The 25,165-nt window shown below is 36.8% G+C and overlaps 1 protein-coding gene across 4 annotated transcripts in view; it reads right to left on the bottom strand.

The window, feature by feature from the left end:
* Positions 1-216: 216 nt before the first annotated feature.
* Positions 217-25,165, bottom strand: part of FGF12 (fibroblast growth factor 12) — a 612,490-nt gene continuing 587,541 nt past the window's right edge. For 3 of the 4 annotated variants that reach the window (XM_005201557.5, XM_005201556.5, XM_059886661.1), the window contains exon 5: positions 217-5,648. In XM_005201557.5, the coding sequence (XP_005201614.1) occupies positions 5,530-5,648 (119 nt within the window). In that variant the 3' untranslated portion in view covers positions 217-5,529. The remainder of the gene's footprint in view (positions 5,649-25,165) is intronic. The other variant, NM_001079789.1, reaches the window with a different exon arrangement.

Raw genomic sequence — 25,165 nt, 5'->3', positions numbered from 1 at the left:
CCTGGGTGTCCTGTATTGCAGGCAGGTTCTTTACCAAATTCTTTATCTCTGAACTAGAAGAAGGAAGTTATAAACATGGAGTGGGCAGTTAGAACTACAGACAAATTCAGCATTTGTGGTAATGATGTTGTGATCTCTAGACAAAGGACTAGTGTGGTTTGGGCCTTCTGCTGTGAGCAAGCAGAATTGTCCTAACAGATCCAAAGAGTACAGTGATGAAACATTGAAAAACTTTTAATTTTTATTTCTTTCAACTCAGTCCCCCCACATCTCCTCTGAACATTCATTCTTTGTTTCATTCACAAGGATTTCCGAATTGTGTTTTTTGTTTCTCTATAACTTTTCTTCAAATTATTTCCTCTACTGGTGGGGCCCCTTGGTATCTTTGATTACTCAGTATCTATCCCCTTTCCAACCCCTGTCTTTCATCTATGCTAGATTGTTGCAACATCAGTTGTACATAAAATCTTAATAACTATTGTAGTACTTACATTTGGGTATTACGTTATTTATATGTCTGCCTTTCTTGGATTTTTTGAGATCATAATTTAGTTTATGATCCCTAAACTCAACTAAGGGTCTAGTTAGTAAATTATGAATAAATGAATATGCTCTAAATGGATGTGCTCTAGTTCTTAATTCTCAAAAAGAAAATATTAGGTTTACCACAAGTAGCTTCTAACTTAGAAGGTAATTTCTACTTATAACCAGTGTTCAATAAAAATTTTGACTCATTTTCCATCCATAAATCCAGTTTTGATTTTTTTATAAGACATAGCACTTTTTCAGTGACATATTATAAGATGCATTTTAAAAGGAAAGAGACTTCCCAAATAAATTTAATGTTAGAAAAAAATGTGCAAGTATTTTCTCTGCATGCATACGCATCTCAAGATTTTAATTGCTTTTTACTTCAGGAAGGTTGTGATGTATAAACATTTTACAAATTCGATCTCAAAAAACCAATGATTTGAGTAATCTGTGTTTAATGTAAAAACAAAACATTAATTTGTTTGGTTTCTCATATAATGCGTTTATTAAACATTTCAGTCTCAATAATTTCTTAAGATGTTAACATTTAATGGAGCCTAAAACCCGCTCTATTCATGGGAGTATATTTTGGACTTTTGAACAACTTTAAGAAAAAATTAATGCCACAGTCCTTAGGTTGTGCTTAGAGCAAAGACAAAAAACATCCACTCATTCTTTCCAACTAATAAAATGTCTAATGATGCAGTTTCTACTATGACATTATTTTAAATTTATTATCATTGTGTTAAATATATTTTTGCTTCTGTTACTGAAGCTCAATATATCATCTGTGAACATTAATTTAGATTTTAAATGTTGATTTTTAACTTGGGTTCCAGGAAAATTCCAGAAAAATGAATATCTGCATTTAGCACGTTTTTTCTTGCCCTCAAGTATAAATTTTCAATCTGATATGATTTACCAGGATATCTGTCAGGAAGTACAATTCTTTAAAATCCCTTTTTAGAAATAAAAAATAGCTATTTCTGCATCAAAGAAGGGATTCAGAATTACTGACATTCTGAAGGAGTGTGTGCTTTGATTATTGTTCCCACCTGTTTCTTTTTTATTATAAAGTGGCAACTTATACTACCATTAGAAATATACACTTATATATATGTATATGTATATATATAAAGTTTTGCATTCAAACCTCTTTATCTGTAATTACCTATGACGAAAGAACACAAATCAAATAAAAACTCTATAGAATATATCCTTATTTCAGAAGAATGTGTATATATACACATATATATTTGTAGAACAATCCACTGTTTTGAAGGTGATTTTGATTTATAAAATGCTATTTACAGGTTTATGACAGAGAAGTAACCTCAGCCTTCTTTGATACTAAAATAAGCAGGGGGTTTTTATGCTGGAGTGGGTTTCACCTGGTGCAGATGAAATTGAGCAACATCATGGAAAACCTTCTTGGAGCGTGACCTTAGAGATGAAGCCTTGAAGGTGAAATAATAGATTTTCTATTTCTGGGTTCACGTTGAAAAAAATTAACTGTTGATGTAGTCATGCTTCTCCACCAGGGAATTATTGGTCCCAAATTAGGACTGTCAAACTTTTCAACTCACAGTAAGATTCTTCATCCTTAACTTTTGTCTTAATACTCTCATCTCTTGTAGTGGTACCGCAGAACCACTCATCTGCATGGAATACCTATCAAGAGCATTGTCATTTTCTTTAGTAGAACAATTTTTCTAACAGCTATCTAGATTAGAATGAGGCCCATAAAGCATCATTATTTGTGTCAAATTAATGTCTTTTTATTGTGCTAATCCATAATAACTGAAAATGTGCTATGAAATTCATATGCAAAATTCAAAACTCAAACTATTACCATGATCAAGGATAAGTTGACTTGCTGTCCTCCAGTTTCCTGAAGCACAAAATCTCTGAGTTAGCCGAGGGAACTTCAGCACCATTTTGTTTCTATAGCTCAGACTTCTAGCTTAATCATTAGTAAGGTATATTGGCCAGAAAACTACTTTGTGAGATTCTCAAAAGTTTTGTTTTCATTCTTAAGCCCACTGATTTTGAAACATGTTATCAATACAATAAGGACTCAGAATAAGCACATTTTACCTTATACTTACATAGTCAATTACAAAGCTTTTGAAAGTCATAATTTTCTTGAGACTATCCCAATGCATTTAAGAAAAAAAAAAAAAACAAGTTTAATTATAGGAGAATAAGTAATGGGTGAATTGAGACCCAGAAATTGGACGATGAAAATCAAGATAATTATTTTGCATAAACCTGAAAAGCAAACTATTTAAAATGGCTCATATTTTTGGAGGGAATAGAATAATAATATGTATATATTTGGTAATATTTAAAAAACCTAGATAATGAATACTGAATTCTTCTATTAAAGGCTTTACATACTTAAAAAAATAAGCAGCAGGTAGGCAAAAGTTCACCCTGTGCTCTAAACCATAGCTTTTGTCAGGTTAATCTGTTAAAGAACTTGAGATTTTCAACAATTTATTTTCTGAAACTAAGTATAACTTAACAAAGCCAATCTCCAAATGTTTCACCATGGTGAGCATTTGCTTAAATGATATGGAGAAACACAAAATACAAATTGGGTAGTTAGAACTGTCTCCAGTGCTTTCAGAAAGGGGGAAGCTGTGCATCCAGACGTGAAATGATAAACAGCCATTGTAAATAAAGGGAAGAATTTTGTTGGAGATTCATCTCTCTATCATATTCTCCATAATATCGAACTAGATAAGATATATTCTATCATGAAATCGTCAGTGTAATTGAGAACACTTTGTGAAACTGTCAACTGTGTCACTTGTAAGCTTGTGATGTGTGTATATGTGTGGATGTGTGGATGACCAAAAAGCTCAAGTCATTTTATGCTAAATGAGCCTGGGAGCCATTTTGTAGAAGCTTCCTTTTTATTTTTTCAAAAAAAATAATAAGACTTTGTGCTTATAATTTGATTGGTCCTGGAAGTGACAGGTGTGTTTATAATCAAGTTGAATCAAGAGTGACAAGGAGAAATAGAACTAGAGCTGTATTTCTTTTTACAAGGGCATTCTTTTCCTAGAAGAATAACATTCTTTTATTTAATTTAAATGTCTTTATTTCTTACTTTTCAAATATTTTGATTAAACAAATATCCCTTGCAGACGTGTGTTCAAAATCCTTGCCGAGATGCATAACTTTTATTCTTTGCAACTGATTACACGAATTCCTTCATTTCATTTTCTGCTCACCTCCTGATAAGAGAAATAGAATACTTGGTGAAGGACACCGACCACTAATGATTGTGTGGAGTGAGGGAAATTACAGTGACTTTGAAAGAATACAGCAACCAATGACAAGGTCATTAAAGTGAGGGCCTAGAGATTCTGCAAAGTGTATATTTTAGGGAGTATTTGGAACAATACATGCTGGACGGAAGAGCTATAGGAGAAGTAACATGCTAAGTCTTCTCATTGATAACATCCATAAATCTGCATATATTTTTTAACATTCTGTTTTGTTTTGTTTTGATTTGGATGTCTCTACACCATTCCTGATTTGTAGGACCAAGAAGATCTATTTTTTCCCCAAGGCAATTGTATTCATTTCTTCTCTAACATTTCAGTATTCCTAAATATGCATTTGCCTAGTCTTACAGTTATTTTTTTTTTATTACTTTAAGTCACTCACACAAGTCGGAACCATGGCTGTTAATTCAGTATTATTTCTCAATGGCCCTTGAAAATCCAGGGTATAACATTTTCCTTCTGTGTTCTAGGAGACAGACTTATTTTCAATTAGATTTATAAATGAGGCTATCTAGCAACAAACAGTTTACTGGCTTCATAAGATAGTAAGTTAAGAATTTCACAGCCATGCCTCCCAATTCCTTGGTGAAGTTTGGAAAATGCTACATACAAGAAAACTTAGTAAGGTACAAAGGCAAATATTGATACAGCTTGCTTGCACCAACTTCTTAGGATTTATTTCCTTATGTAAAACACCTTTTCTTTCTTTTCTGCTGCAAGAAATGGTATAAAACTCTCTTCTAACACAGCTAGACATTTACCTACACTCTTAAAGGTGTCCACAAAGTAAAAAAACAAAAAAATCAGATCAAATGGTAAAACCACATAAGTTACATATCACTGCCAAGGCATGGAAACAACAAAGAATTTCCTAAAAGTTACTTCAATCTTAAAACAATAAATTTTTTTCTAAGTGACTAAATAAAAAAAAATGAGCTCCTGAATTAATACTTTTGAAAAAAATATGATAATCTTCTAGGAGAATCTGAAACTCTTGTTAGGAAGGAATGAAATCAGGTAATAGCACTAAATTCAACATATGACAATCCTTTGCATAAAACAATCTTAAATATTGAGTTCAGGAATAAAATTTTAAAATAAAATTTTTCTTGATGTTAAATGATTCCTGGCTATATACCTTATAGGCACTAGAAGAATCTGTACTTCATACATGTTCAATGTTATGGTAAAAAAAAATCCTGGAAACAGACTGCAATTTTGTGTCAATTCCAAATGCCCAAAGAAAATACAAATTCAAAACACACATCACAGCATTATCCAGAGTTTAAGCCATTTAGGATATTACATCAATTTGTAAGTTCAATTCTCCAAAACCCTTTTCTTTAAGGTAATGACTTTATTTCATGTTTATTATATTTATGTCTTCATTACAATTAGTCCTCTATTAATAACAACACAGTTTATTTTAATGCTTGTGGAGTCTTGATTATTTTTTCCTCTGCTTTTAGGTGTGCTAATCTTTGTGCATGTGCATTTTCTACCACATTGCAACAGGCAAGCTTTGGTTCAATTTTCTTGTCCTACACAAAGGAAGATTTTGAGTGCAGAATCTTAGCCACTAGGTCCTGGGTTGCCATTTTATTTTCCTCTCCTTGGGTGGATTTATTGGAAGGAAATGGGTAAAGGGCAGGGGGAGAAAGGGAAGGGATGAGAGAGGGACGAAGGGAAGAGTTCTCAGCTATGTTGAATCTTGATTCACAACTTTGCCTCCATTCATGGTCGGTGTTCCAGAACTTTTCCTTGAACGCCCTTGTTTTTCTCCAATTTCATGTAGTGATGGCTCTCTGTACATACACACTGGAAGGCAAAAATCACATTAATTATTCACAACAATAGTGGACACCAAATTCAGCCTCAATAAACATCTCAGATTTGATTTTATTTAGTGTTCACTCTCATCACTAGCTCTTTTTCTTCCATGAAAACGAGTCTTAACTTAAAATATTTAATGGATACACAATTTTCTTCTAGTTCTATCAGTCACACCCTTTTAAGTCTCCCAGAGCTGCAGACATATAAGTGGTTTCTGTTTCCTTATAGATAAGGCTTAATAAGTTTTTGCTGTCTACTAACCTATGTAACAGGATTTTTATCTAGAGTTAGAGGAGACATCAGGAGTATAACATTTAAAGGGAGGAAAGAGATACCTTGTTTTTCAGACTTTAGTCTGTAATCTAGTTCTGGTAGGGAAAAAAAAAAAAACCTCTTATTTACATGATCTTTTAATCTTTACCTTACTACAAGAAATATGATACTGTTGTATCAATTGAAATTTTAGTGCCAAGTTTCAGGGTATCCTATATAAGAAATGATAATAGGAGACAGAGCAGAGAAGAAAAAAACAACACAGTTTTTCCAATTTCTTCATATTTCCCTCACCTAAGGTAATGAACAGTCTGTGGCTTCTTAGTTATTCATCAATAGGAAATATGATTATGCAACCTTGAGATTTCAGTTTGCATCTATATAAACAGTTCTTTTTATCGTCTATTGTTTTGTCTGGCTCTAAAGCTCAGTCATCTTTGAATTATCGCAGATCTTGCTAGATTACTGCATAGAAAGAACAATGTTTTTCAATTCACAGTTACTCTTGTAAGATAGTATCTATCAGCATATTGAGTACATTAAAACAGATTCATTTTACTGTTGTGAGACAAATGTGACTGTATATGAGCATATGAAATATTTACTTAAATATCAAGAGATAGTTTCATCCTTGACTTGAACAACAATTGCATACCCCTATCTGTTGAATCGGAGAAGGCAATGGCACCCCACTCCAGTACTCTTGCCTGGAAAATCCCATGGACAGAGGAACCTGGTAGGCTGCAGTCCATGGGGTTGCTGAGAGTCGGACACGACTGAGCAACTTCACTTTCACTTTTCACTTTCATGTATTGGAGAAGGAGATGGCAACCCACTCCAGTGTTCTTGCCTGGAGAATCCCAGGGACGGGGGAGCCTGGTGGGCTGCTGTCTATGGGGTCACACAGAGTCGGACACGACTGAAGTGACTTAGCATAGCATCTGTTGAATAATCACTACAATACCTTGGCCATCTGAATGTTATTTCCAATCAAATTGCTTCTTCCTATAGGCTTTGCCCTGGGACTAGAAACCTGAGCATGGCCATGAATAAATAGATGTTGTATGGTGGTTAAGAGCACCCATTTGGGAGACACACTGTCTGGTCCACTTCCACACTTAGCCACTTTCTAGCTCTGTCCAATCGGACACCTAGTAAGCATCTAAAGATGTATAAGAAAAATGAAGAAGCTGATCTCTTCATGAAAATTCTGAATAAAAGATTTCAGAGAACACAGTGATAAACTGTTTCTACTGAAGATACATTCTAAATACAAAACTAAATTAAGAGAGTTAAGAGACAAGTAAGTTTCTCCTCAGACTAGTTCAATGATGAGGAGATAGGTTTCTTGCAACATCTCAGTAGGAGGGCTTCTTAAATGTTCATGTGCATTTGAATCACATAGGGGTATTATTAAAATGCAAATTCTGATTCAGAAGATCTATAATGGGCTTAGATTCTGCATTTTTAGTAAGTGCCCAGGTGATGCTGATGCTAGCAAAATCTGAACCACACTGAGGTTAGTATAAAATATATATAAAAGCATGTTGATTCAGTATATCATACACAAGTATTATATAGATTTTAAAATGAGATTTTAAAATATTTTAGTTACTGTACTGAATGACCCCTCCAATATCCTCAAAGGACTAACTACCTTTGGCCTCACTAGCAAAGTGTACAGAGGAAATTAGTTTAGAAAGAATAGATCCTGTAATTTTCAGATAGTACCAGTAGGTAATTCAAGAGTCTGTTTCTTTTACAAAAGGCAGAAGATCCTTGTGTAAGATTCTATTGAAATCTTGAAATTCTTCAAGCCTAATGTCTCTTACATATATTTCTGTTATAGGGAAAGTGTCAAAATCCCCCAAACTAAATAATATGTTTATGTGTGCAAAATATATAACCATGTGTTTATAACTGGTTAGTGCACATGGGAATCCAGAAGATGTAATGAAGTGATTGGACTGGAAAGCAATTTATATGATGCCATAAAGCAGTTTTTCCCTACTCTGTCACCTAATCAGCTGTGAAAATCCCCAAACCTGACCTGGGGCTTCCCAGGTGGTGGAAGTGGTAAAGTATCCACCTACTAATGCTTCCCTGGTGGCTCAGATGGTAAAGAATCCTCCTGTAATGCACGAGACATGGGTTTGATCCCTGGGTTGGGAAGATCCCCTGGAGGAAGGCATGACCACCCACTCCAGTATTCTTGCCTAGAGAATTCCCATGGACAGAGGAGCCCAGTGGGTACGGTCCATAGGGTCACAAAGAGTGGAATACAACGGAGTGACTAAGCACACAGCACAGCTAATGCAGGAGACGCAATTGATCCCTGGGTCAGAAAGATCCTGGAGAAGGAAATGGGAATACACTCCAGTATTTCCTGCCCAGAAAATTCCATGGACAGAGGAGCCTGGCGCCCTACAGTCCATGTGGTCACAAAGACTATGGACTGCTAAATCAGTCTCAAAGAATGAAAACATCTAATAAATTATAAAGAATAGATTTTTGGCATGCAAATTTCTAAACTTCAGTTTAGAGACACAAAGAATATTACTCTTAATTTCCATTAAATAATATATTTTATAATTTTTGTGCTTGAATTTCTTAGTGTTGTAATTTCTTTTTAAAGTTTCCTTCTGGCATAGACTCTACCCAAGACATTTGTTTTTAACTTTTATCTTTTTTTGCTATTTCCCACTTACATATAAAATACCTAAGTTGTGACAACACAAAAGGTTGCCATTATAATTATCATTGCAAATAACTTTACTAATAATGTAATCCTGCTGGCCATCCAAGTAACAAGTCCCCAGAGTTTTCCAAGTTGGCATCTAAACTTTTTCAATTTCTAAAACAGTAAAAGTCACCAGTGTCATAGCAAAGTGTGCAACTTTCTCTTTTTTAAGGACAATTCAATCACAAATTTTCCTTTTTTTCCATTAAATGAAGTAGTAAAATTCCAGGTTTGAAAAAAACTGTTCAAACTAGCTGGAAAATTAAGAGTAATAAAACAAACAGATTTCAGTTAATTTCTTGGGCTTCAATTTTCATTGTTACTTTCAGGCTCTCAGATTCCAGTCAAGGGGTATAAATCTCAATCAAATTTTAGAATTAAAAGGTAATTAAATGAATATGATCTAATTAGAAAGCCAAGAAAGAAACAAAACACTTCTCCTCCCAATATAACTTTCTTTGATAGTTGTATCAACACTCCATAACTGTGCTATTCTGTCTGAAAGGTACATAATAAAATGATGACACAGAATACAAGAAGAAAACAAAGCATAACTGTACTATAAAGTGCATTATGTGTCCAAAATATAAACCAAAATTACTGTAATGTATACAATAATCACAATGATAATCTCTAAAATTTGCATGCCAAAAATACATTGTATATATTTTTTTAGATTTTTTTTAATACTTTCAGACTGATTTACCAGTCCATATTCAGGTGATGAAATTCCAGCAGGGCTATTTAAAACCCTAAAAGATGATGCTATCAAATATGCAAATTTGGAGAGGCCAGCAGTGGCCACAAGACTGGAAAAGGTCAATCCTCATCCCAATTCCCAAGAAGGGCAATACTAAAGAATGTTCAAACCACCAGACAATTATATTCATCTTCCATGCTAGTATGGTTATGCTCAAAATCCTCCAAGCTAGGCTTCAGGATTACATGAAGAGAACTTCCAGATGTTCACGCTGGGTTTAGAAAAGGCAGAGGAACCAGGGATCAAATTGCCAACATTTGTTGGATCACAGAGAAAGCAAGGGAATTCCAGAAAAACATCTACTTCTGTTTCATTGACTACACAAAAGCCTTTGACTGTGTGGATCATAACAAACTGTGGAAAACTCTTATAAGAGATGGGAATACCAGACCATCTTACTTGTCTCCTGAGAAACCTGTATGTGGGTCAAGAAGCAACAGTTAGAACCCTGTACGGAACAACTGACTGGTTCAGGATTGAGAAAGGAGTACAATAGGCTGTTTATTGTCACCCTGTTTATTTAACTTATACGCAGAGCACATCATGCCAAATGCTGGCTGGGTGAGTTAAAAGCTGGAACCTAGATTGCTGGGAGAAATATCAACACCTCAGATATACAGATGATACCACTCTAAAGGCAGAAAGCAAAGAGAAACTAAAGAGCCTCTTAATGAGGGTGAAGGAAGAGAGTGAAAAAGCCAGTTTAAAACTCAATATTAAGAAAAAACTAAGATCTCGGCATCCAATCCCATCACTTTATGGCAAATAGAAGGAAAAAAGGTGGAAGCAGTGACAGATTTCCTCTTCCTGGGATCTAAAATCACTGCAGATGGTGACTGTAGCCATGGTATTAGAACATAATTGCTTCTTGGCAGGAAAGCTATGACAAACCTAGACTGTGTTAAAAAGCAAAGACATCACTTTGCTGACAAATGTCCACATAGTCAAGGCTATAGTCTTTCCAGTAGTCATGTGCAAATGTGCGAGCTGGACAGTAAAGAAAGCAGAGTGCTGAAGAACTAATGCTTTCAAACTTTGGTACTGGAGAAGACTCTTGAAAGTCCCTCGGAAAGCAGGGAGATCAAACCAGTCAGTCTTAAAGGATATCAACCCTGACTGACGCTGAAGTTAAAGCTCCAATACTTTTGGCCGCCTGATGTGAAGAGCTGATTCAGTGGGAAAGACCCTGATGTGGGAAAGATTGAAGGCAGAAGGAGGCGAGGGTGACAATGATGAGATAGTTGGATGGCATCACCAATTCAATGGATGTGAATTTGGGCAAACTCTGGGAGATGGTGAGGGACAAGGAAGCCTGGTGTGCTGCAGTCCATGATGCAGAGTCAGACACAACTTGGGGACTGAACAACAAGAAGTCAGTCTTACTCTTTGCAACCACATAGACTGTAGCCCACCGGGCTCCTCTGTTCACAGAATTAATCCCTTCAATAAACCTATTATTTCAGAGTCTTCAAAGCCATTTATTTATTTTCATAGTCAAAGTGTCTTTAAATGAATTGTAACAACAGACAGAATTTTACATTTAACCCTAACTGGGATTAACTGACTTCTCAGTCTGAATGATCACAGAGGGATGAGATTCTCGTATAGAACCCAAGCTGGCATTTGATTGTGAAGATTTTCCTGGATCTTGCTGGAAAGTACCAAAACCTGCCCAGGTGGAAATTCAAAGCCATTTTAAATTGACCAACTAAATATAATAACCAGGTGAATAAAGTAGGTGAGAAATTCCTATCCTCATTTTTTAAATATGAAAGAAACTAAGTGACTTCCCTAAAATCAGATGGTGAATAGTAGCAGAGCCAAATGAAAGTGTAGGATTTCAAAGTCCTAATCAAAATTTCTTAATAAAAGCACAAAAACAATTAATCAAATAAGTGATGCAAGTAATTGTCTTATACCAGACAATTTTAAAGCTATTTCTATACATTAATCTAGATCCAAGCTGGCCTCATTTCTACTAAATATCCCTAATGTCATCAAAAAATGGAAATGAAAACAAATTCAGGATGCCTATTTAAAAAAAAATAGGTAATGAGTGTTGCCAAGTAGGTGGAGGAACTGGAAGCACTGTACACTGATGGAAGGAATTTAAAATGGACAGCCACTGTGAAAAACTATACAATGATTTGCTCAAAAAATCAAGCATAGAATTACCGTATGATCCAGATATGTCACTTCTGGATATACACCCAAGAGAAATAAAAGCAAGGGTGTGAATAGTATTTACACAGCCATGTTCATAAAAGCATTACTTGCAATAGTGAAAAGGTACGAGCACCTTTGGTTGGTTGAACCAATGAACAGATACACAAAATGTGGTATCTGCATACAATAAAATATCGTCCAACTTAAAAAGGAAGCAAATCCTAACACAAGCGTGGATGAACCTTGAGGACCTAAAGACAAAATGAAATAATAAGCCACAGGGGAAGCCTAAGCTAGGTATGAAAGGAAACATATTTTATGATTTTACTTATGTGGGATATCTAGAGTAGTCAGATTAATAAAGCCAGAACATAGAATGGTGGTTTCCAGGGACTAAGGGAAGGAAGTATGCGAGAAATACTTAATGGGTACAGTGTTTCAGTTGGGGAAGAAGAAAAAATTTTAGGGATGGATGGTAGTGATGGCTGCAAAACACAGAAATGTACTCAATGGCACTGAAATGTACTCTTAAATTGGTTAAAATGGCAAATTTCATGTTGTGTGTATTTACACAACATACTTAAGAATTACACATAATTTCCAAAACTCACACACAGAAACAAACACCTTACATGTAAGCTGTAAACAAAGAAGTGACTATTAAAACCAGAGATGTCCTATTTGCATGGGAAGAACCAACAATTCCCCAATAGTCAACAGTATCAGTCTTAGAACTGTGCTAAGAAAAAGAGAATTGAGATACACTAAGGATTGATGCTTTTGAAGTGTGGTGTTGGAAGACTCTTGAGAGTCCCTTGGACTGCAAGGAGATCCAACCAGTTCATTCTGAAGGAGATCAGCCCTGGGATTTCTTTGGAAGGAATGATGCTAAAGCTGAAACTCCAGTACTTTGGCCACCTCATGCAAAGAGTTGACTCATTGGAAAAGACTCTGATGCTGGGAGGGATTGGGGGCAGGAGGAGAAGGGGACGACAGAGGATGAGATGGCTGGATGGCATCACTGACTCAATGGACGTGATTCTGGGTGAACTCTGGGAGTTGGTGATGGACAGGGAGGCCTGGCATGCTGCGATTCATGGGGTCGCAAAGAGTCAGACATGACTGAGCAACTGAACTGAACTGAACTGAAGGATATAGGACTGTGAAGAAAGCTGAGCGCTGAAGAACTGATGCTTTTGAACTGTGGTGCTGGAGAAGACTCTTGAGAGTCCCTTGGACTGCAAGGAGATCCAACCAGTCCATCCTAAAGGAGACCAGTCCTGGCTGTTCATTGGAAGGACTGATGCTGAGGCTGAAACTTCAATACTTTGGCCACTTCACGCGAAGAGTTAACTCATTGGAAAAGACCCTGATGCTGAGAGGGATTGGGGGCAGGAGGAGAAGGGGACAACAGAGGATAAGATGGCTGGATGGCATCACCAACTCAATGCACATGAGTTTGGGTGAACTCTGGGAGATGGTGATGGAGAGGGAGGCCTGGCGTGCTGCGATTCATGGGGTTTCAAAGAGTCGGACGTGACTGAGTGACTGAACTGAACTGAACTGAACTGAAGGATACAGGGCTGGTGAGAGGATAGGGAAATCTGATGAAAACATCCTAGGCCTTCGCTATCTAATACAGTATCCATTTTGCCTATGTGGTCACTGATCACTAAAAATGTGGCTCACCCTAATTCAGAAGTGCAAGAGGGATAAAATAAACAGTGAATTTTAAAGACCACAGTAAAAATTAAATCTCAGTGGTAATGCTTTATATTACTTACATATTGAAGTGATAATATTTGAATATACTATATTGAGTATATTATTAAAATCCATTTCATGTTTATTTTTTATTTTTAAAATATGACTACCAGAAAATTTTAAATTACATATTTAGCTCATATTATATTTCTATTACACAATGCTCTCTTAGAAGAGTTTGCTCTTCTCTGAAAAAGAAGTGTCTTGATTAATGTCAAGAGCTTCCCAGGTGGCTCAGAGGTAAATAATCCACCTGCCAATGTAGGGGATGTGGGGTTTGATTCCTGGGTTGGGAAGATCCCCTGGAGTAGGAAATGGCAACCCACTCCAGTATTCTTGCCTGGGAAATCCCATGGACAGAGGAGCCTGGCAGACTACAGTCCATATGCTTGCAAAGAGTTGGGCATGACTTAGTACACATGCAGGATTAATCTCAAAGCTACCAATTACTATATGATGGGGAGGGGAACTGAGAAAACTTCCTGACCTGATTGACCTGACCTCCATATGCACACTTAGAAGAGACAGCGTATATTGGATTTCTTTGGTGGAATGACCTGGTTCACAAAGCATTTACTGACCCTTTTAATTTGGCTTAACTAATATTGCATCATTTGGATTCTATTACATTATTTTCTTTTTTCCTCTCCTCAAATTCCAATTACTCTTTTGCTGACTGATATCCAAAGAGGAATTTGTTTCAGTATTAATTTGTTCATTTATTCTATGAGCAGAAACAAACTGCTTCGTACCAGGTGCTCTGTGGCAACTGCAAGAAATGATCTAATTCCTGTCTTCAAGGAGTTCAAGGCTAAGAAAGAGAGCATAGACATGCACACAGATCACAGAGAGGAAAGGGCCATAGCAGAGCTGAATGGGAATGAGTATATAAAATAGCTCTTTAATGTTGATTTAGTCTTGAAGGAGGCAAAGGGTTTAGCGAAGTAGATGGGCTAATAAATAAGAATGAAGGGATGGGACTGCCAGTGGTTAAGAATCTGCCTGCCAATTCAGGGTACACGAGTTCGATCCCTGGTCTGGAAAGATTCCACATGCCACAGGGCAACTAAGCCAGTGCACGACAACTATGGACCCGGTGCCTTAGAGCCCGTGCTCCACAAGAGAAAGCACCACAGTGAGAAGCCTGCTCGCTGCAGCTGGAGAGTAGCCCCCACTCACCGCACTAGAGAAAGCCTGCGCACAGCCACGAAGGCCCAGTGCATCCAAAGATAAAAAAAAAGAATGAAGGGATGAAGTGCAGGTTGTCTAAGAGGAACAGTGACTGTTGAAGCATCAGGTAAAACTGAGGTGGTGAGGGATGAGAGTGACCAAGCCAACTTGAGTCAGACCTTCTGAAGTCCAGGAGAGAGGATTTAAACCTGGATTGTGGTATATATCAGCCTTAATTTGATAGTGAACAAACAGCTAATAATATGCCCATCAAGTTGAGTGTATAGGGAAAAATCTATTCAATCTCCTTATCTATAAAAATGTCCAACTATGCTTATATGACATGAATACAGCCAGGCAGGATAGTTAAGAAGAATCAGTCAAATTGAATCTTACTACATAGATTCCATAAGAAATGGCTGGCAACATTTCAAACTTTTATGAGTTGTTCTGATGCCTTGCAAACACCATCTTAATTTCTTAGGAACAAACCTAGCTGAGGCACTATTACGTATGAGACCAGCTGTGTATCTAATGTATATAGTTGGCTCTCTGTATCCATGGATTCTACATCCTCAGAAGGATTGGAAAATACTCAATTAGAAATTCCAGAAAGTTCCAAAAAACAAAACTTGAATTTGTCCTGATCTAGCAACCATTTACACAGTGTTTACATTGTATTAGGTACTATAAACGATCTAGAGATGATTTAAAGTATCCAGGAGTACATATGTAGTTGCTGCTGCTAAGTCGCTTCAGTCGTGTCCAACTCTGTGCAACCCCATAGACGGCCTCCTACCAGGCTCCCCCATCCCTGGGATTCTCCAAGCAAGAACACTGGAATGGGTTGCCATTTCCTTCTCCAGTGCATGAAAGTGAAAAGTGAAAGTGAAGTCGCTCAGTCGTGCCTGACTCTTAGTGATGCCATGGACTGCAGCCTACCAGGCTCCTCTGTCCATGGGATTTTCCAGGCAAGAGTACTGGAGTGGGGTGCCATTGCCTCCTCCAATGTGTGTAGTATATATATGCAAATACTATGCTATTTCATAGAAGGGACTTGAAGATCTATAGATTTCAGTATCAGAAGGATTCCTGGAATGAGCTGCAAATACTGAGTGATAACTATACTTGACATCTAACATATTTTAAGTTCCATAATTTTAACTGTAATTCAAAGTTAAAATTACAAATTTTAACTGTAATTTAGTTGCTAAGCCATATTCAATTGGTTAAGCTAACTAACATACTGACAAGGGCTATCCTTTTGTTTTGTGGGAAGCTTAAGAAGAATAAACAGTAAGTGATAAATCAAGAATTACTAGTTCTACATATGAGAATCCTATATATTTGACTGTACACTAAAAATTAATCACAATTTTTTATAGCTATTGGTACTAGAATTTTAAGTTCTGGTATTAATTTTTCAATTATCTATTACTAAGCAATTGTGAAAAATCTTTAAGAAACATTTCTAGGGAACCATCTAGAAGCTGATCTTCAAGAGTTACATAAATTCTACAGCTCCTAAACTGTGCTTCTCAAATTCTCCTGTCCCATGTAAGTCAAGTTTTTTCATCCCAATAATTGATTCCTGATTTTAATTTGCAGTAGTTCAAAGGATTTTCCATCACTTTCTATTACAACAAGATATTATTTCATTAGAAAACATATTTATTAGTGTAGGGCTTAGAATTTTTAAAAATCTATCTGGCCTTGAATATTTTCTTCCACAGTGCTCTGCTTTATATATTCTATCCACTACAGCTATAACAGCAAAGCTTGATATTCTAGTTATTTTGATAAGGAGTAATTTCTAAATTGAGAATAAAGTGAATAAAACAAAAAATCTAACTTACTATCTTTCTTGTTTTCCCAGCTCCCCAAATCTGTTTCACAGAAACTCAGACTCAGTGCTACCTTAAGATTTAACAACTGGAAACAAATTCTCTACGGGAAACTTGGGATGTTACTGTCTAATCATGTATCATTCAGAATCCTATGGGCTTCATTTGTGATACAGGCTTTATTTTTAGTGGGCATGATTTAATGGCCACCTGTTGTTACAGAACTGATTTCTTTGGTGTTACTTCCCAATTTAACTTCATACTATTTTTACAAGTTTCAATATCCAAATTTCAAGAATGCTTAGTATCCTAATATAATACCTGGCTGATTAACAACGTTACTTCTCCGTCACATGGCTCTTCTAGGTTGTCTTGATCATATTTCTTGCTCTTTTTCTAGTGTGATAAAATACACTTGCTCTTTTTTCACCCCACATAATGTTTTTGAGATAAGTATTATGGTTCCTCTAACACATGTGATATCATAATGTCGTTGCTTTTGTTTTAGTTGCTAAGCCATATTCAATTCTTTGTGACCCCATGCACTGTAGCCTACCAGACTCTTCTGTCCATGGAATTTCCCAGGCAAGAATACTAGAGTGGGTTGCTATTTCCTTCTCCAGGGGATCTTCCTGACCCAGGGATTGAACCTACATTTCCTGCATTGGCAGGCAGATTTACTGCTGAGCCACCAGGGAAGCCCTAGTTCTGGATAAATGGTAAAAGGAGATAATGCTTTGAAAAGGGAAGTATTTCTGTATGGCTCTTTAGAACTCTTTCTTCAAATCAGTTTTCTGTTTTTCCTCTTTTCTCATATATGTTTAAATTTCTTCTTCTTCTTTCCCTTCTCCCTCCCCAACCCTTGCTCTTCCTCCTTCTCTTCTTCTGAAAGTTTCGTTTTACTCATGTTTTGACTTTTCTTGATTTACAGCACATCGAAGCAGAGGGGTTTATCCCAGGTTTCAGAATAAAAATGAGGCAGAGATTTCATGAGCGAATACTCTTCCTTATTTGCAGACACAGGGACAAGTGAGGGTTTCTAATAACATAACTCACGTTACATATTGTTTTAAGACATGGCATCCATTAGGAACCCTTAGTTCACCCCTTCATTGTAAAGAGGACACATTTGCATGATTGACACTCATAACTAAGTGACTTGGTGTAGGGAAGGCTATCATTCTCACAGCTTCCTGAGAGATCGTGCCCGTACTTCTATAGAAAGTCCTGCAGTCCTGTTATCAATTAAAATTCTACACTTGGTCATAACAAGACCATAAGCTACCAACCTTATGGTAACATATGGTATTTGTTCTATTTAAATTTTGCTTTATTTTTAAATGCAAGATTGTGCCATTAGAAAAGAAAAAGACGAAACATGTATCACTTCATCTTCTCTTTGTAGGTTTAGGTACGGGTCTTTCCAGGATTGACTTTCCACTTAGTATTTTTCTGTTATATTCTTTCACTTGTACCTCTGCTGTAAATGCAGTTATCAGAACCAGCAGGTGTCTCTTGCCATTATAATAGCTCAGATTCCCTGTTTGAAACATTTAACATTCAATAGTTGGTTTTATTTTAGTTATCATACATTTCTCTTGAAAAACAAACTAAAATAATGTCTTTCTTAAAAGTTAAATCCCAGGGGTTGCTATTATTTATAAATCAAACTATAATAAGCCAGGTTCCAGGTACAATCCAAGGGATATTCCTCTAAGAAACTGCTGTCCTCTTAACCATTTGCTGTTTTAGTCAGTAAGTCATGTCTGACTCTTTGTGACCATAGGGACTATAGCCCACCAGGCTCTTCTTGCCCATGGGATTTCCCAGGCAAGAAGGGATCTTCCTGACCCAGGGGTAGAACCTGCATCTCCTGTGTCTTCTGTATTGGCAGGGGGATTCTTTACTGCTGAGTCTAAGCTAATATTAATTGAACACTTACTCGGTATCTGCACTTTATATACAGTAAGATTATTTTAAATGACCTTAACAGACAGTTTAATCGATCCCTTTCTCAGTTAAGGAAACTGAAGAGCAGAAAAGGTAGTTTGTTTAAGGTCATTCAAGGACATAAACAGAATCATGTGTGATTAGCTCCAGAGTTCCTGCTCTAAGCTTATAGTCAAACAGCTTAATGAGTTTGGAGAAAAAACTTAGTTGCTTGGTCTCAGTCAAAATCTTGATCCTAGGGACTTCTCTGGTGGTCCAATGACTAAGAATCTGGGCTTCCAGTGTAGGGGGCTGGGGTTCGATCCCTGGTCAGGGAACTAGATCCTGCATGTTACTTAAAAGTCCCACATGCCACAACTAAAGATCCCACATGCCACAATAAGATCCAGTGTAGCCAAATAAATAAATATTTTAAAAAAAATCTTGACCCCAAACCTCATGGGGGTGCTGAGTACTTCGTGGAATCCTCCTCCATTTCTCTAGCCAATTCCCTCTCCCCGTCTTCCTAAGTGACTATTCCATATCTCTCCTTCCTCCTCAAACCCTGAAAACTGCCTCATACCCTCCTTAGACTGAGGAAATAGGCTTGCTTTCTTTCCTTTTCTTTTCTCTTTTTCTCCTTCTCCATTTATCTCTCCCTCTTTCCTTCCCTTTTGTCAGTAACCACACTCTGAATTCACTTGGAAAATAAATACAGAAGAGAAAGCGTTCATATTTCCACCACAAAAGTTATAACAACCTGCACACATCTGTGCATATCCTGGCTTCCTGCTTGTTAAAAGTGCTTGAACTCTTCCTGTTTCTATTTAAATCCAGTCCTAACTTTGCCACTTGTGTACTTGATCCCATCCCCTCTGGTCAGTGTTACTCAGTGACTCTCTCTCCTATAAGACCAATTTCCCTTCTCCCCCATCAGTCTATAAATATGCTAAACAGCTTTAAACAAACAAACCCCAACACATAGCCACCATGTTTCTCTCCACCTTGTACTCCATTTCTCTATTTTCCTTTTATAACAAGACGCCTCAGAAGAGTCATTTAATATTACTTTCTTCTTTCCTTTAACTCTTGTTATAACTTCTATCAACTCCAATTAGACATTCCCACAGCTCCTCTGAAATCAATCCTGTCAAGTCACTATTGAATGTATGGTCAGTCCTCATTCAACAGCTTGCTGCCTGCTCTACCAGTATTTGGTAGAGATAACAACTCTAATCTTGACTTCCCTGGTGGCTCAGTTTTGCCTCTTTCTAGTTATATGGACCCGGAAAAGGAAACGGCACCCCACTCCAGTACTCTTGCCTGGAAACTCCCATGGACGGAAGAACCAGGTAGGCTGCAGTCCATGGGGTCGCTAAGGGTCTTTCACAACTGAGTGACTTCACTTTCACTTTTCACTTTTATGCACTGGAGAAGGAAATGGCAACCCACTCCAGTGTTCTTGCCTGGAGAATCCCAAGGACGGGGGAGCCTGGTGGGCTGCCATCTATGGGTTTGCACAGAGTTGGACACGACTGAAGTGACTTAGCAGCAGCAGCAACAGCTATATGGACCTGGGTGAGCTATGTAATCGCTCTTAAACTCAGTTTCCTTGTGTTTAAAATTGGGATAATATTCTTAATCTTAATGTTTCCTCCCAAAGTGTCACTGACTAGCAAATGATACTTCTGTTAGGAGGAATGTTGAAAATAACAAAAAATCTTTCAAATGTTTTAAAATTTGTACTTAGCAAATAGTAAATTTGTACACAGTATATAGTACAACTGCTACTGATTATTACTTTTATATTACTACTGGATTCTTATAAATCATTAAAAAGTTGAAAGTTTTGATAATTATGGAAGAACTAGGTGTAAATCCTCGATAGTATTTCTTTGGACTGAAGAGTTGAGAAACTTGAGAGGAAGGCAACTGTAATTGTTGCTGATGGATTCTGTTTTCCAAATGGAGGCAAGATAATTCCAATTTCTAATAAAACTCATAAATGACACTTGATAAAGAACCCCCATGTTATATCAGTTTCCATCAAAGAGGAATGAAATATGACTAATCTTTTTATTACTACCAATTTAATCAAATTTTCCTTGGCGCTCTGTAATTTCCAAGAAGTGGAAAGGTTAGATTGCTCTGTTAGTTAGTGTACCATTAAAGAAACTTAATTGTCTTAATAGCAGATCATGGAAGAGTGTGGGCAATTAACAGGAAGCAATTTCACACCTTAATTAATGTCACATAGAATCCCTTTGGAACTGTAGAAGAACTTTAAGTGCTGGTTCAGAAGCAATGCATTGCCAAAGGGATGCACCCAGTGTGCTGTAAATATTTATTATAAAGAGTTAGGAGACATCATGAACAAAAAGATCTGTACCTTCATTTAGAAAGACATCAGAAGCAGTATTTGTGTGCATGAGAGAGAGAGAGAGAGAGATGGAAGAAGAATGTGTCACAGAGAGTAGGAGGGCTTTATTGAAGATCAAATTCAAAACCAGAAAAAAAGCTGCTTTGAATGAGTTACACTGGTTAGGGGGAATAAGTTGTCACAGGCTGGCAGAGATCCCACACTCAAAAGATGGAGAGAGAGAGAGAGAGAAAGGCTGCTATTATATTTTCTGTAATGGAAACAATCAGGAGCATAAAAGGTACATTTTTACTACATCTGTTTTTTGTCTTTTAGTATTGTTGGGTCCAAAAGATGATTTTGGAAAAAACAAGCCATCTAGTTTTCTTTCAAGTTAACTGAAATAAAAACATCAAATAATTTGCCATTAGTTATCTTCTCGATAGTAGCTTTACAAAGTCATGACTCCTGATTTATTCACTTCTTTGGTGTCTTAGTACATAGTTTTTGAATAGATTATTTTCCCTCCAAATTCAATTTTCATTGTCTCTAATACTTTATTCAATACCATGCCTGACAGCCTTTCTCCAGTACCTAACACAGTAACACAATGTCCAATTTCCAAGGGAAAATGGAAAAGGCACTTTGCATTGATCTGACAGATTTGAGAAATCTAACCTTCTTACAGTGTCTAATCTTCATACTATTTCGGTGAAATAGATGGAATTTATAATCAACCACATTTCCAGAGATAACTTACTTTGAAGTAATAAATTGTTTTCTCAAAATTACTTAGTAAATCAGTGGTAAGAGCTTTTTTAAGACATTTATCTGGATTTATTAGTGGCAGAGTCTATTTTCTTCTAATATTTCAATCTTTTCTTTTAAATTTATTTATTTTATTGAAGGCTAATTACTTTACAATATTGTAGTGGTTTTTCCATACATTGACATGAATCAGCCATGAGTGTACATGTGTCCCCCATCCCCCTCCCACCTCCCTCCCCATCCCATCCCTCTGGGTCATTCCAGTGCTCTGGCCCTGAGCACTCTGTCTCATGCATCAAACCTGGACTGGCAATCTGTTTCACATATGATAAATACATGTTTCAATGCTATTCTCTCAAATCATCCCACCCTCGCCTTCTCCCACAGAGTCCAAAAGACTGTTCTATACATCTGTGTCTCTTTTGCTGTCTCACATACAGGGTTATTGTTACCATCTTTCTAAATTCCTTATGTATGCATTAGTATACTGTATTGGTGTTTTTCTTTCTGGCTTACTTCACTCTATATAATAGGCTCCAGTTTCATCCACCTCATTAGAACTGATTCAAATGTATTCTTTTTAATGGCTGAGTAATACTCCATTATGTATATGTACTACAGCTTTCTTATCCATTTGTCTGCTGACAGACATCTAGGTTGCTTCCATGTCCTGGCTATTATAAACAGTGCTGCGATGAACATTGGGGTACATGTGTATCTTTCAATTCTGGTTCCCTCAGTGTACATGCCCAGCAGTGGGATTGCTGGGTCATATAGCAGTTCTATTTCCAAATTTTTAAAGGAATCTCCACACAGTTCTCATAGTGGCCGTACCAGTTTGCATTCCCACCAACAGTATAAGAGGGTTCCCTTTTCTCCACACCCTCTCCAGCATTTATTGTGTGTAGACTTTTGGATAGCAGCCATTCTGATCAGTGTGAGATGGTACCTCACTGTAGTTTTGATTTGCATTTCTCTGATAATGAGTGATGCTGAGCATCTTTTCATGTGTTTGTTAGCCCTCTGTATGTCTTCTTTGGAGAACTGTCTGTTTAGTTCTCTGGCCCATTTTTTGATTAGGTCATTTACTTTTCTGGAATTGAGCTGCAGGAGTTGCTTGTACATTTTTGAGATTAATTCTTTGTCAGTTGCTTCTTTTGCTATTATTTTCTCCCATTCTGAAGGCTGTCTTTTTACCTTGCTTATAGTTTCCTTCGTTGTGCAAAAGCTTTTAAGTTTAATTAGGTCCCATTTGTTTATTTTTGCATTTATTTCCATTACTCTGGGAGGTGGGTCATAGGGGATCCTGCTGTGGTTTATGTCGGAGGGTGTTTTGCCTATGTTTTCCTCTAGGAGTTTTATGGTTTCTGGTCTTACGTTTAGATCTTTAAACCGTTTTGAGTTTATTTTTATGTATGGCGTTAGAAAGTGTTCCAGTTTAATTCTTTTACACGTGGTTGACCACTTGTTAAAGAGATTGTCTTTTCTCCATTGTATATTCTTGCCTCCTTTGTAAAAGATAAGGTGTCCATAGATGTGTGGATTTATCTCTGTGGTTTATTTTGTTCCATTGATCTATATTTCTGTCTTTGTGCCAGTACCATACTGTCTTGATGACTGTAGCTTTGTAGTATAGCCTGAAGTCTAATTGATTACTATCAAGTTAATTTCTTAGTGATCAATTTGGTATAATATTTGGTATTACCTCTATTAAGTCCATTTAGTAATTTAACCTAGCACTAATGTACAACCATCCTAATAGCAGTAGGAAAGCTAACCATGTAAAATGTTTAATACATTTAATTCCAAGGTGTCAGAATGAGAATTTACTCTATATTAGATTTGTTGTTGTTGTTTAGTTTCTAAGTTGTGTCCAACTCTTTGAGATTCCACTATCTCAAATAATTTACTCAAATTGGGTTGGTGATGCCATCCAACCATCTCATCTTCTGCCACCCCTTTCTCCTTTTTCCTTCAGTCTTTCCCAGCATCAGGGTCTCTTCCAATGAGTTGGCTCTTTGCATCAGGTGCCCAAAGTATTGGAGCTTCAGCTTCAGTATCAGTCATTCCAATGAATATTCAGGGTTGATTTCCCTTAAGATTTACTGGTTTGATCTCCTTGCAGTCCAAAGGACTCTCAAGAGTCTTCTCTAGCACTACAATTTGAAAACATCAATTCTTTGGTGCTCAGTCTTCTTTACAGTCAAACTCTTACATCCATACATGACTACTGGAAAAACCATAGCTTTGACTATACAGACCTTTGTTGGCAAAGTGATGTCTCTGCTTTTTAATAAGCTGTCTAGTTTTGTCATAGCCTTCCTTTCAAGGAGCAAACATCTTTTAACTTCATGGCTGCAGTCACTATCTGCAGTTATTTTGGTGCCTAAGAAAATAAAATCTGTCACTGCTTCCACTTTCTCTCCCATTTGCCATGAAGTGATGGGACCAGATGCCATATTAGATTAGACTTTTAAAATATATAGATCATAATAATTTGAATATATTTAAATATTTCCTATGGCCAGATAGGATCAAAGTGAGCATAGAAACACCAAGGTCAGTTTAGAACACCAAATCTCAAACCTAGTTGCTATCAAAATTACTTAGAGTATAAAATCTGAATACTTGGGAGATTTGGCCTAAGAATTGGTAGCTTTTAAAACCACTCCAGGTGGTTCTGATACTAATGCTTGGGAAAATATGATCTACATTATACTGCTGGAACTTTATCCAGATTCTATTAGTTTAAAGCAACAGTTCTAACAGGCAGAATGGATAACTGTAACTGTTCTAAAGGTGTGTGAGTAAAGGTATGTACAAGCTGTGTTAGTCTTATCTCCCCACTGGAAAATAAATTGGTAGAAAATGGTAAATGTTCTTTTAGTTCAAATTTATTATTTCTGTAGCAGTGGCTTTCAACTGATATTTACTAATTTCACTTTAGAAATATATTTCTCAAAAAAAAAAAAAGAAATATATTTCTCAGTCAAGAATTAAGTTCTTGAACCTTAACTCTTGGAAAGCACTCACATTCTTTTCAGGAGGAAGAAATTCGATTCTGAATATCCAACCACCTGCAGGAGCTGAGCAATGAGCTCTTTGAAGGAGGAGGGAGGAGAAAAGGAGGAGATTGTCTCTAATTCTTTGTCAGAAAGTATTTGGCTTCTATATTTGAAGCTAAAGGGGGAGGTCACCATCAGACAATTTAAATCTAGGGAAGCTACTTATCTGTGGTGTGAACAATGCTTTGAAAGGGCAAAACTAGGAATGGTGAAGCCTGTGCTGTTGTCTAAAATTCCAGGGGAGGGTAAGTACAGGTTGATGTGCAATGTACATGGTAATGGGTTTAAATATCAAGTCCATCCATCTGTCTGAATAGATGCTCTTGCAACCCGTTATTAACACTGCCTATCTTCTAAACACAGGATGGAAGGTGAAGCTGTGAAGGGAAAGGGGCTGGTCCCTAACAATTGCAGAGCCATAGAACCAGTCCTGGACAGCAGGTTTGTATATTTGGCTTGTGAGACAATAATACTTTGTTTAATTAAGCTGCTCTGAACATGGGTTTTGTGTTGTACACAACTGAATCTAATTCTAACATTTACAAGAAGGAATGCTTGGTTGTCTTTTCCACATTTGTACTGAAATGCAGCAAATGTGAAGAATTAAGGCAGCTCTCAAACTCAGAACATGGTAATAGTATACATTCCTGTTATAAATTTGTAC

Source organism: Bos taurus, chromosome 1 (genome assembly GCF_002263795.3).
Source record: "Bos taurus isolate L1 Dominette 01449 registration number 42190680 breed Hereford chromosome 1, ARS-UCD2.0, whole genome shotgun sequence".
Taxonomy (NCBI): Eukaryota; Metazoa; Chordata; class Mammalia; order Artiodactyla; family Bovidae; genus Bos; species Bos taurus.
Note: the sequence above shows the minus strand (reverse complement) of the source record. Positions and strands in the feature narration are given on the sequence as shown.